General features: G+C 47.7%; 1 protein-coding gene across 4 annotated transcripts in view; it reads right to left on the bottom strand.

The window, feature by feature from the left end:
- LOC144481730 (misshapen-like kinase 1) overlaps positions 1-12,536 on the bottom strand; it is a 283,663-nt gene that overhangs the window by 119,367 nt on the left and 151,760 nt on the right. For all 4 annotated transcript variants that reach the window (XM_078200874.1, XM_078200875.1, XM_078200876.1 and 1 more), the window contains exons 8-10: positions 11,915-11,993; positions 5,459-5,634; positions 5,272-5,341 (exon numbers count right to left, since the gene is read on the bottom strand). In XM_078200874.1, the coding sequence (XP_078057000.1) occupies positions 5,272-5,341; positions 5,459-5,634; positions 11,915-11,993 (325 nt within the window). The remainder of the gene's footprint in view (positions 1-5,271; positions 5,342-5,458; positions 5,635-11,914; positions 11,994-12,536) is intronic.

Here is a 12,536-nt window from a genome sequence, read left to right as displayed (position 1 = left end):
GCTGCGGAGATAGTCGATGGGGTGGCTCTGAATTTTCTAACATTCCCGAGTTTCCCTGGGAACAGCCCCAGCAAGGTGGAAGTTGGTGAATGTAACACCTTTCGTCAAGAAAGGAGAGAGGAGGACAACTGGAGACTACAAGCCTATGAGCCTGACATCAGCCATCAGGAAGGTGCCACTGTTTAGTAACAGTGCATTGAGAGAAACAAAGTATGATTAGAAAAAGTCAGCGTGGTTTGATGAAAGGGGAATCCTGTTTGACAAATCTATTGGAGTTTCTTGAGGGTGCAACCAGAAGGGTACAAAACAGGCAAACTAGTGAATGTAGTATATTTGGATTCGATAAGGTGCCACACAAAAGGTTAATACACAAGATAAGGGCCCAAGGAGTTGGTGGCAATAAACTGACATGGATCGAGGATGGGTTGACAGGAAGCAGAGAGTAGGGATAAATGGGGCACTTTCAAGTTGGGAGACTGTTGTAGGCTGCAAAGAGACATTGATAAGATGCAAAGCTGGGCCGAAAAATGGCAGATGGATTTTAACCCTGATAAGTGCGAGGTGATTCATTTTGGTCGGACAAATTTGAATGTGGATTACAGGGTCAAAGGTAGGGTTCTGAGGAATGTGGAGGAACAGAGAGATCTTGGGGTTTATATCCACAGATCTCTAAAGGTTGCCACTCAAGTGGATAGAGCTGTGAAGAAGGCCTATAGTGTGTTAGCTTTTATTAACAGGGGGTTGGAGTTTAAGAGCCGTGGGGTTATGCTGCAACTGTACAGGGCCTTGGTGAGACCACATTTGGAATATTGCGTGCAGTTCTGGTCACCTCACTATAAGAAGGATGTGGAAGCATTGGAGAGAGTGCAGAGGAGATTTACCAGGATGCTGCCTGGTTTGGAGGGTAGGTCTTATGAGGAAAGGTTGAGGGAGCTAGGACTTTTCTCTTTAGAGTGGGGGAGGTTGAGAGGCGACTTAATAGAGGTTTATAAGATGATGAGGGGGATAGATAGAGTGGACGTTCAGAGACTATTTCCTCGGATGGATGTAGCTGTTACTAGGGGGCATAACTATAAGGTTCGTGGTGGGAGATACAGGAGGGGTGTCCGAGGTAGGTTCTTTACTCAGAGAGTGGTTGGGCTGTGGAATGGACTGCCTGCTGTGATAGTGGAGTCGGACACTTTCGGAACTTTCAAGCGGTTATTGGATAGGCACATGGAGCACACCAGGATGATAGGGAGTGGGATAGCTTGATCTTGGTTTCGGACAAAGCTCGGCACAACATCGAGGGCTGATGGGCTTCTACTGTGCTGTACTGTTCTATGTTCTATGAGACTATGGAGGGTCACAAGGCTCAAAGGCTGGGACCTCAACTATTTACAATCCACATTAATGACTTGGACAAGGAGTAATGCACTGGAGTTTGCAGACAACACAGAACCAGGCGGGAATGCAAGCTGTGAGAAGGACACAGAGAGGCCGCAAAGGGTTAAGTGGGTGGGCAACAAGGTGACAGATAAGCATATAATAAGGAGAGATTCACTTTGATGAAAACAGGATGGCAGAATAGTTTTTAAACGGTGCGAAGCTTGGAAATGTTTATGTTCCGGGAAACCGAGGTATATGCGCACCAGAAACACAAAAGAGTCAGCGTGCAGGTGCAGCAAGTGGCACGTTGGCCTTTGGCTTGTGGCACAAGAATAACGTCTTGCTTGAACTGCACAGGGTTTTGGTGAGTCCGGACCTGGGATACTGTGTGCAATTTTGGTCTCGATATTTAAGGATGGATCTACTTGAATTAGAAGCGGCGCAGTGAAGGTTCGCTAGAGGTCAGCGAGATGGGAAGGTCTCTCATGCTGAGGGGCTGAGTGAATTGGGTCCACATTCTCTGGAGCTTTGAAGAATGAGAGGCGATCCCCACTGAAGCATTCCAGATTGTGAAGGTGCTTCAGAGGGTCGATACTAAGACACTGTTTCCCCTTGGCTGTGAAGTCTAGAACAAGGGAGGGGCACAGCCTCAGGACAAGGTGCCCATCACCCAGGACTGGGACGAGTAAATTTCTTTACTCAAAGGGTTGTGAAGTTTGTGGCTGTGCCGTCACTAAACACATTTGAAGCCCGAGGAAGGATTTTGATCCCTCAGGGAATCGAAGGATATGGAGAGTGTTGAGGTAAGTAGAGCTAAGGGAGATAATCAGACATGACCATATTGAACGCCAGTGTATCGAGTCATACAGTGCAGAAAAGGTCCTTCGGCCCTATGGGTCTGCACCAATAATATCTACCACGAAAAGTACGCTAATCCCATTTTCCTGCACCTCATAGAATCCCTACAGTGCAGAAGGAGGCCATGCAGCCCATTGAGTCTGCACCGACCACAAACTCATCCAGGCCCTATCCCCATAACCCCACATATTTACTAATCCCCCTGGACACGAGGGTCAGGTTAGCATGGGCAGTCAACCTAACCCACATACCTTTGGATACTAAGGGACAATTTATCATGGCCAAAGCACCTAACCTGTACATCTTTGGATTGTGGGAAGAAACCGGAGCACCCGGAGGAAACCCATGCAGACACGGGAAGAACGTGCAAACTCCACACAGACAGTGACCTGAGGCCGGAATTGAACCCGTGTCCCTGACGCTGTGAGGCAGCAGTGCTAACCACTGTGCCACCGTGCCGCCCCAATTCGAACCTCGAATGTTGCAATATTTCAAGTGCTCATCCAAATATTTTTTCAAGGCTGTAAGGCTCACAGGTCGCATGCTTTACTCCCACTGCTATTTCTAAAGTTATCATAATTCTGAGTTAAAATTTCTCAACTCCCTCACTTTAATGTCACTCATACATGCAACTGAATGCTGAGTGAAGATAAATGCATTGGAAACAGAGGTTAAAGCTAGAAAACCTTGGTTAGGCCACATTTGGAGTATTGCGTGAAGGACATGGAAGCTTTGGAGAGAGTGCAAAGCAGGTTCACCAGGATGTTGCCCTGGTCTGGAGGGTGTCGGCCATGAGGAGGGGTTGGATAAACTAGGATTGTTTTCACTGGGAAGGCGGAGGCTGAGGGGAGACCTGATAGAGCTGTACGAAATGATGAGAGACATAGACAGGGTGGATAGTCAGAGGCTTTTTCTTCAAAGTGGAAGTGTCAATTTCAAGGGGGCACAGGTTCAAGATGAGAGGGGGAAAGTTTAAGGGAGATGTGCGAGGAAAGTTTTTCACGGAGAGTGGTGGGTGCCTGGAACGCGCTGCCAGAGGAGGTGGTGGAAGCAGGCACATTAGCAACATTTAAGAGGCATTTGGATGGGTTCATGAATAGGGAGGGAATAGAGGGATACGGACCGAGTAAGGGCAGAAGGTTTTTTTACAAATTTAGTTCGGGCATTATGATCGGCACGGGTTTGGAGTGCCAAAGGGCCTGTTCCTGTGCTGCACTGTTCTTTGTAAAGGTCTCTCCTCAAAACAATCCTATCAGACACACAACATTTTCAGAATTTTCTTCATTTGTTATCGTTTCCGAGTTTTTAAAAAATCTTTTTACATAGAGTCACTAAAAATGGATCTTTAAACAGTTTACCACAGCTCTGGTGTGGGGCGGCACAGTGGTTAGCACTGCTGCCTCACAGCGCCAGGGACCTGGGTTCGATTCCCGGCTTGAGTCACTGTCTGTGCGGAGTTTGCACATTCTCCTTGTGTCTGCGTGGGTTTCCTCCGGGTGCTCCGGTTTCTTCCCACAGAACGAAAGACGTGTTGGTTAGGGTGCATTGGCCATGCTAAATTCTCCCTCAGTGTTACGCGAATAGGTGCCGGAGTGTGGCGACCAGGGGATTTTCACAGTAACTTCATTGCAGTGTTAAGCCTACTTGTGACTAATAAACAAACTTTACTTTTTATTTAAATCTCACTTAAAAAAATTAAAGGGCGCGCAATTTATTAATAGGGGATTGTATCCCAACCCCGTTATTTGTTTTTTACAAGGGACCGGGTGGTCTTTCTGAATCGAGTTAATTAGGGATTGGAAGCTCAGCTGCTGTCAAAGAGGGTGGTAAGGATGCAAGCTCCTTGCTTCTCCCTGTGACAGTGGCTGTGAGGGAATCTGTGGTTCGGGCACAGAGTTTGAGGCAGAGTTGAAAAAGGTGATTTGGCCTTGCGAGCGTGAACAGGAAGGATGGTGAAACGCCCATCCCCCCAGCACCAACGCCACTCACCTTAATGCACATAAAAAGCAGAACTTGGCACCTCAAACTACCAAGCAAAAAAAATCTCACTCAGGGAAGGAGACTGCAGAAGTGAAAGGTACACTTCTGGGCTGACTTTGGTGCTTTATGTTAAGGGTCACAGTACTCGGTGCTGACACCAACATGGCCCATTCCGCAGCAAAACTAAATGTGGAGAGTGGGAAGTGGTTAACAGGCACAGTGGGGTTAGCACCGCTGCCTCACAGTGTCAGGGGCCTGGGCTCAATTCCAGCCTTGGGTCACTGCCTGTGTGGAGTCTGCACGTTCTCCCCGTGTCTGTGTGGGTTTCCTCCGGGTGCTCCGGTTTCCTCCCACAGCCCAAAGATGTGCAGGTTGGGTGGACTGGCCATAATAAATTTCCCTTTCGTGTTCAAAGATGTGCAGGTTAGGTGGATTGGCCATGCTAAATTGCCCCTTACTGTCCAAAGATGTGTAGGTTAGTTGGATTGGCCATGCTAAATTGCCCTTTAGTGTTCAAAGATGTGTAGGTTGGGTGGATTGGCCATGCTAAATTGCCCCTTAGTGTCCAAAGATGTGTAGGTTAGGTGGATTGGCCATGCTAAATTGCCCCTTAGTGTCCAAAGATGTGTAGGTTAGTTGGATTGGCCATGCTAAATTGTCCCTTAGTGTCCAAAGATGGGCAGGTTAGGTGGATTGGCCGTGCTAAATTGCCCCTTAGTGTCCAAAGATGTGCGGGTTAGGTGGATTGGCCATGGTAAATTGCCCCTTAGTGTCCAAAGATGTGCGGGTTTGGTGGATTGGCCATGCTAAATTGTCCTTTAGTGTCCAAAGATGGGCAGGTTAGGTGGATTGGCCATGCTAAATGACACTGAGTGTCAGGGAGATTGCTGTAGAGGTTATCAGGGAGATTATCAGGATAAATGCGTGAGGATAGGGCCGGGGTGGGACTGCTGTCGGAGTGGGCTCGATGGGCCGAATGGCCGCCTCCTGCCCTGCCGGGATTCTATGAAAGAGGCCCCTTCTCAACAAAACAGACGCAGCTTTTTTATTTCTCGAAAAACACACCTGGGTTCTCCTTCTTCACCGACATTGTCCTCCTCCTCCTCACTGCCGCTGTATTCGTACTCTGTCTCCTCTGTTTGACAAACACAACCTGTTACTATGGCCCCCCGACGTGAGACGTGAAATTATCAGCGCGGCACGTGAGAAGACGGGCAGCGGCTGCTGCCGAGTAAGTGACCCCCTCCCTCACCTTTTTCACCTCGCTTCTTCCGGGTGCGATCGATGTGGTCCTTCAGCTGGATGCGTACCTGCCTCTCAGTTGGCTGGTCTCGGATGAAGCCGTGCTTCAGCAGCTGATCTGTCGACGGCCTCTGGGTGTAATTTTTTATCAGGCAATTCTCAATGAACTCTATGAACCTCCTCGACCTATCAAAGAAATGGTTGTACAGTAGCGTTCTTTGTTTTTAAAAAAAAAACTGCGCAAGTTACAGACAGTTTGCACAAATATTCACGGCAGACACTGGGTAAAAAGCGAATCACTGGGGTTGCTTGCCATTTTAACACACGATCCTGCTCCCAAGCCCACAGGTCTGTCCTTGACCCTGCTGCAACGTCCCAGTGAAGCTCAATGCAAACTAGAGGAACAGCATCTCATCTTCCGGCTGGGCACTTTACAACCTCCTGGTCTCAACATCGAATTCAGATGATTCGCTCTACCCCACCTCCACCCCTTTGTTTTCAAATCATATAATTTTTCACTTTCTCTACCTTTTATTTCTTTATTGGCTTCCTTTATTTTTTTTCCCCCTCCCCCACCCTTTCCCTCTATTTTATCCCCTTTTCTTATCCTTTCTCATCCCTTGCTTCCCCTTTTCCTCAATTTTACCTCTCTCCCACCCATTCACCCCCCACACCTTCATCTGTCACAGCTTACCCTCTGATTTCAGCTTCTCTGCCCGTTTGGCCATTCACACCCTTTACTCTCCTGATGAACTGCCATTAGCACCTTTTAGCTTTTCCCCTTGTTTTTGTGGCTATGACTTGTCTTTCCCCCTACAGTATAAATATCTCCCATTTTCAACGCCTTTTAGCCATGAGGTGGAGATGCCGGCTTTGGACTGGGGCGGGGCACAGTAAGAAGTCTCACGACACCGGGTTAAAGTCCAACAGGTTTATTTGGAATCATGAGCTTTCGGAGCGCCGCTCCTTCATCAGGCGTTGTGAAACTTCTTACTGTCCCTTTTAGCTTTGACCAAGGGTCATCCGGACTCGAAACATCAGCTCTTTTCTCTCCTTACAGATGCTGCCAGACCTGCTGAGATTCTCCAGCATTTTCTCTTTCGGGTTTGCGGCAAACAGGTTTGCCTAAAGCCCCAAGTGTTTGCTTCATAGGCACAGAACACTCAAGCCTCCAGGTAGAGGGGATGAAAGAGCTTCCTTAGCTGCATTCATTGACTTCGTCTACAATGCCTGCTGCCTCGGGAAAGCAGCCAGTATAATCGAGGCCCCCCCCTCCTGCACATACTTCCACCTTCTTCCGTCGGGAAAAAGATACAAAAGTCTGAGGTCACGCACCAACAGACTCAAGAACAGCTTCTTCCCTGCTGCTGTCAGACTTTTGAATGGACCTACCAGATATTAAATTGATCTTTCTCTACACCCTAGCTATGACTGTAACACTACATTCCGCACCTTCTCCTTTCCTTCTCCCCTATGTACTCTATGAACGCTTTGTCTCTCTGGCGCACAAAAACAATACTTTTCACTGTATCCCAGTAAGTGACAATAATAAATCAAACCTTCTCCTTTATGTACTCTATGAACGGTATGCTTTGTCTGTATCGGGCACAAGAAACAATACTTTTCACTGTATCCCAATACATGTGACTATAATAAATCAAAAAAAATGCAACCCACTCGTTTCCCCAAATGCAACTAGTTTCGGAATCCCAGTGCACCTCAATCATGAGCTTCACGGGGCAGCACGGTAGCACAGTGGGTAGCACTGCTGCTTCACAGCTCCAGGGACCTGAGTTCGATTCCCGGCTTGGGTCACTGTCTGTGTGGAGTTTGCACATTCTCCTCGTGTCTGCGTGGGTTTCCTCCGGGTGCTCCGGTTTCCTCCCACAGTCCAAAGATGTGCGGGTTAGGTTGATTGGCCATGCTAAAATTGCCCCTTAGAGTCTTGAGATGTGTAGGTTAGAGGGATTAGCGGGTAAAATATATGGGGATAGGGCCTGGGTGAGATTGTGGTCGGTGCAGACTCGATGGGCCGAAGGGCCTCTTTCTGCACTGTAGGGTTTCTATCTATCTATCAAGAGAAACGTGCAACAGGATTAATTTTTGATTTGATTTATTACTGTCATTGGGATACAGTGAAAAGTATTGTTTCTTGCGCACTATACAAAGCATACCGTTCATGGAGTACATAGGGGAGAGGGATTTGACTTGATTTATTATTGTCACATACATTGGGATACAGTGAAAGGTATTGTTTCTTGCACGCTATACAGACAAAGCATACCGTTCACAGAGAAGGAAACGAGAGATTGCAGAATGCAGTGTTGCAGTCATAGTTGGGGTGTAGAGAAAGATCAACTTAATATAAGTTAGGTTCATTCAAAAGTCTGACAGCAGCAGGGAAGAAGCTGTTCTTGAGTCGGTTGTACGTGACCTCAGACCTGACGGAAAAAGATGGAAGAGAGAATGTCCGGGGTGCATGGAGTCCTTGATTATGCCGGCTGCTTTTCCCGAGACAGCGGGAAGTGTAGACAGAGTCAGTGGACAGGAGGCTGGTTTGCGTGATGGATTGGGCTACATTCACGACCCTTTGTAGTTTCTTGCAATATTGGTTAGAGAAGGAGCCATGCCGTGTGGTACATCCAGAGAGGACGCTTTCTATTGGGACTGTCCTCAGAGAGGCTTAATCTGTGCCAGGACACAGTCTCCCGCTGTCTAGACAAAGGCAACTTCCAGGAGGTGCCCAGAAGTCTCCTGGCCTGGCAGGGATAGGTGTACTGATGAGCTGTGAGTCAATGCAGGCTTGGTGCAAGGTTCAAACGTTCAGGTGAATTAACCTGATAATTGCACAGAGGACAATGGATCTGATTGAAACAAAAATATGGCGTGAGTTTTCCGATCGGTCTATGTGGGGAGGGAGGCTCCTGGCAAAAGAAGATTCCTACAAGCCAATCTTAAATCTATTAAAAGCAAATTACTGCGGATGCTGGAATCTGAAAGCAAAAGAGAAAATGCTGGAAAATCTCAGCAGGTCTGGCAGCATCTGTAAGGAGAGAAAAGAGCTGACGTTTCGAGTCCAGATGCCCCTACGTCAAAGCTAAAAAGGCAGAGAAAGTGGGAGATATTTATACTGCAGGGGGAGGGAATGAAAGATGAGTCATAGCCACAGAAACCAGGGGTTAAGGCTGCGAATGGCTGTCCATAGAGAGAATAAAGGGTGTGAATGGCCAAACGGCAGAGAAGCTGAAATCAGAGGGTGAACTGTGACAGATGGAGATGTGAGGGAAGGGGGTAGGCGGGAGAGAGGTAAAATTGAGAAAAGGGGGGAAGGGAAGCAAAAGGGGGGAAAAGATAAGGAAAGGGGGGATGAAATAGGGGAAAAGAGTTGGTGAGGGGGGGGGGGGAAAATAAGGAAAGACGATAAATTAAATTGACTTCATTTTACCATTCAATTCCCAACGTAGGCAGCTGTGAGGAAGTGAGGGGAGTTTACGGGCCAGGTCCACACACGATAACAAAAAAACATCAACTGACTACGTGGGAAACCAACACCTGGTTTCTTCCCACATTTAGGCATGATCGCTCCCCGCCTCCCACACCACCGGCATGCTGACAGACTCAGTTTGTGTTTAAATCACAACCTCCTCCCCCCCCCACAATCAGTCTCCGCAACAGTGGCAGCCGGCAATGTGACCCACGCAACGTTTGCAGCTCAGAAGAGGCACTCAAAACAAGAGCAGCTTGGCGGGGCTCGCAAGACTTGCAGTACATGGTGTCATTGCAGCATAGAGAGCAGACATGTGCCCGGTCAAGGTCACAGTCAAGGAACTCATAAGAACATAAGAAATAGGAGCAGGAGTAGGCCATCTAGCCCCTCGAGCCTGCCCCGCCATTCAATAAGATCATGGCTGATCTGAAGTGGATCAGTTCCACTTACCCGCCTGATCCCTATAACCCCTAATTCCCTTACCGATCAGGAATCCATCTATCCGTGATTTAAACATATTCAGCGAGGTAGCCTCCACCACTTCAGTGGGCAGAGAATTTCAGAGATTCACCCCCCTCTGAGAGAAAAAGTTCCTCCTCAACTCTGTCCTAAACTGACCCCCCTTTATTTTGAGGCTGTGCCCTCTAGTTCTAGCTTCCTTTCTAAGTGGAAAGAATCTCTCCACCTCTACCCTATCCAGCCCCTTCATTATCTTATAGGTCTCTATAAGATCCCCCCTCAGCCTTCTAAATTCCAACGAGTACAAACCCAATCTGCTCAGTCTCTCCTCATAATCAACACCCCTCATCTCTGGTATCAACCTGGTGAACCTTCTCTGCACTCCTTCCAAGGTCAATATATCCTTCCGCAAATAAGGGGACCAATACTGCACACAGTATTCCAGCTGCGGCCTCACCAATGCCCTGTACAGATGCAGCAAGACATCTCTGCTTTTATATTCTATCCCCCTTGTGATATAGGCCAACATCCCATTTGCCTTCTTGATCACCTGTTGCACTGCAGACTGTGTTTTTGCGTCTCATGCACAAGGACCCCCAGGTCCCTTTGCCCAGTAGCATGTTGTAATTTTTTTTCTATTTAGATAATAATCCAATTTGCTATTCTTTCTTCCAAAGTGAATAACCTCACATTTGTCAACGTTATACTCCATCTGCCAGATCCTCGCCCACTCACTCAGCCTGTCCAAATCTCTCTGCAGACCTTCTACGCCCTCCACACGATTCCCTTTTTCACTTATCTTTGTGTCGTCTGCAAACTTTGTTACCCTACACTCAGTCCCCTCCTCCAGATCGTCTATATAAATGGTAAATAGTTGAGGCCCCAGTACCGATCCTGCAGCACGCCACTAGTTACCATCTGCCAACCAGAAAAGCACCCATTTATTCCGACTCTCTGCTTCCTGTCGGATAGCCAATCCCCAATCCACGCTGACACCCTACCCCCAACTCCGTGTGACCCAATCTTCTTCAGCAACCTTTTGTGAGGCACCTTATCAAACGCCTTTTGGAAATCCAAAAACACCGCATCCACTGGTTCCCCTCCGTCAACCGCACTAGTCACATCTTCATAAAAATCCAATAAGTTCATCAAGCACGACTTTCGCCTCATGAATCCATGCTGCGTCTGCTTAATCGAACCATTCTTATCCAGATGGCCTGCTATTTCTTCTTTAATGATGGATTCAGCATTTTCCCAACTACAGACGTTAAGCTAACCGGCCTGTAGTTACCCGCCTTTTGTCTATTTCCTTTTTTAAACAGCGGCGTAACATTAGCCGTTTTCCAATCTGCCAGCACTAACCCAGAATCCAACGAGTTTTGATAAATAACCACTAACGCATCCGCTATTACCTCGGGTTTGATAAGAACCCTCGTCTGACTTTCTGGTGTGTCATTCGGATCAAAACGAGTCACATCGAAAGTTTGATGTTGGAAGTCAAACCAAGAGCTTTGACAGTCAGATATGAGAAGCGCCACTGACGGACGACCAGTATTTCAGTGGATAACCCATAATGCTGCACTTGGATTCCTGCCCCTCCATCCTTGCATTCTGCAACCTCCATCAGAAAACCCAAACCCAGAAAATTGGAACTTTTAATCCCTTCTGCCTCTGTCACTTGAAGTGAGATTCCCAAAGAAATTCTTAGTCTTCAAATTTTACCTCAAAAAAAAATCCCGTTTTTTTTTTGCTGGCTTGGTTCCCTAAGACGGTAAGGTATAGGAGCAAAGTTAGGCCATTTGGCCCAACGAGTCTGCTCTGCTATTCGATCATGGCAGATATACACCTCGACCCCATTCTCCTGCCTTTTCCCCGTAACCTTTGAACCCCGAACCAATCCTCCCTCCCAAAGTTGCCCTCTTGGTGTTAATGTCCGGATTGGATGCAGAAACGTGCACCTTGGTTTTGTTCGACCTCGGACACTCCCGTCTTTCCATGTAGATGTCCCCAGTGAGCTGAGGCTAACGGTGGTCACATTTACCCAAGTCCAGCTTCAGTGGAGAGATCAGAAGGCCGAATGCCGCGGAGCAATGTCGAAATTTCAATCGAAATAAATGATTTGTTTTGCGTTCCTTGGGGATTAAAGGCAGGTACGTTGTGTGACTCTGCCCTGTGCTGTCGAACCAAAGTAACAACTGCTTTCCCTGTTCAATGTTTCATTCTTTGTTTGCCGACTCCCTACCCTTCCTTTTTCTATGCTTCTGAAACTCTGCAGCATTTCAGTTCCCCTCAGAATTTAGTGTGTCCTTTAATCCCATCGCGCTCCATCTGGCGACTGTGGCTTGACTTCCTTTCACTTTCCTTCCTGCCTTGGTGTTACTCTGCCTAACACATCAGGGAAACTGGGCTGAAGGCAGACCGGCACCCTAGGTTATTAAAATGGTGAACACGTCACACGACGCTGCCCCCCCCTGCCACCCCGCACCGCATTCCCAACCATCACGCTCTGCAATCACTCACCATTTCTTCGATTTTAACCTGGGAGGGGGGTTTCTTGGAATAAGGAATAATGCCCGCATTGGGTGCATGTCACAGAGAGCTAAGGTGAAACAGAAAAGAAAGAATTAAACAAAGGGAAAAGGCACATTGAAGAACATCACTAAACTGATGCCTAAAAATAAACAACACCTTATACAATGTCACCAATTTGCCAGTTTAATCCAGAGCAGACACATCCATCATTTTGGAATGATATAGCTTGTGTATTGATCTGCCAGCAAACATGGCAGACTCCACACAGGCAGTCACCCAAGGCCGGAATTGAACCCGGGTCCCTGGCACTGTGAGGCAGCAGTGCTAACCACTGCGCCACGATGCCGCCCTGATACAGAACAGGCCAGTATTTATCATCTGTCCCTAACTGTCCCCGAGAAGCTGGAGGTGAGCCACCAGCTTGTGTGCAATGAAGCGGCTTGGTAAACCAATTCAAAGGGCAGTTAACTGAGGCCACCACACTGCTATGGCGCTGGAGTCACATGTAGGCCACATCTATGGACACTAATGAGCAATTTAGCTTGGCCAATCCATCGAACATACAGAACTTTGGACACGAAGGGGCAATTTAGCATGGCCAATCCACCTA

The sequence above is a fragment of the Mustelus asterias genome, chromosome 31, assembly GCF_964213995.1.
Source record: "Mustelus asterias chromosome 31, sMusAst1.hap1.1, whole genome shotgun sequence".
Classification (NCBI taxonomy): domain Eukaryota; kingdom Metazoa; phylum Chordata; class Chondrichthyes; order Carcharhiniformes; family Triakidae; genus Mustelus; species Mustelus asterias.
This window is presented reverse-complemented; position numbering and strand designations above follow the sequence as displayed.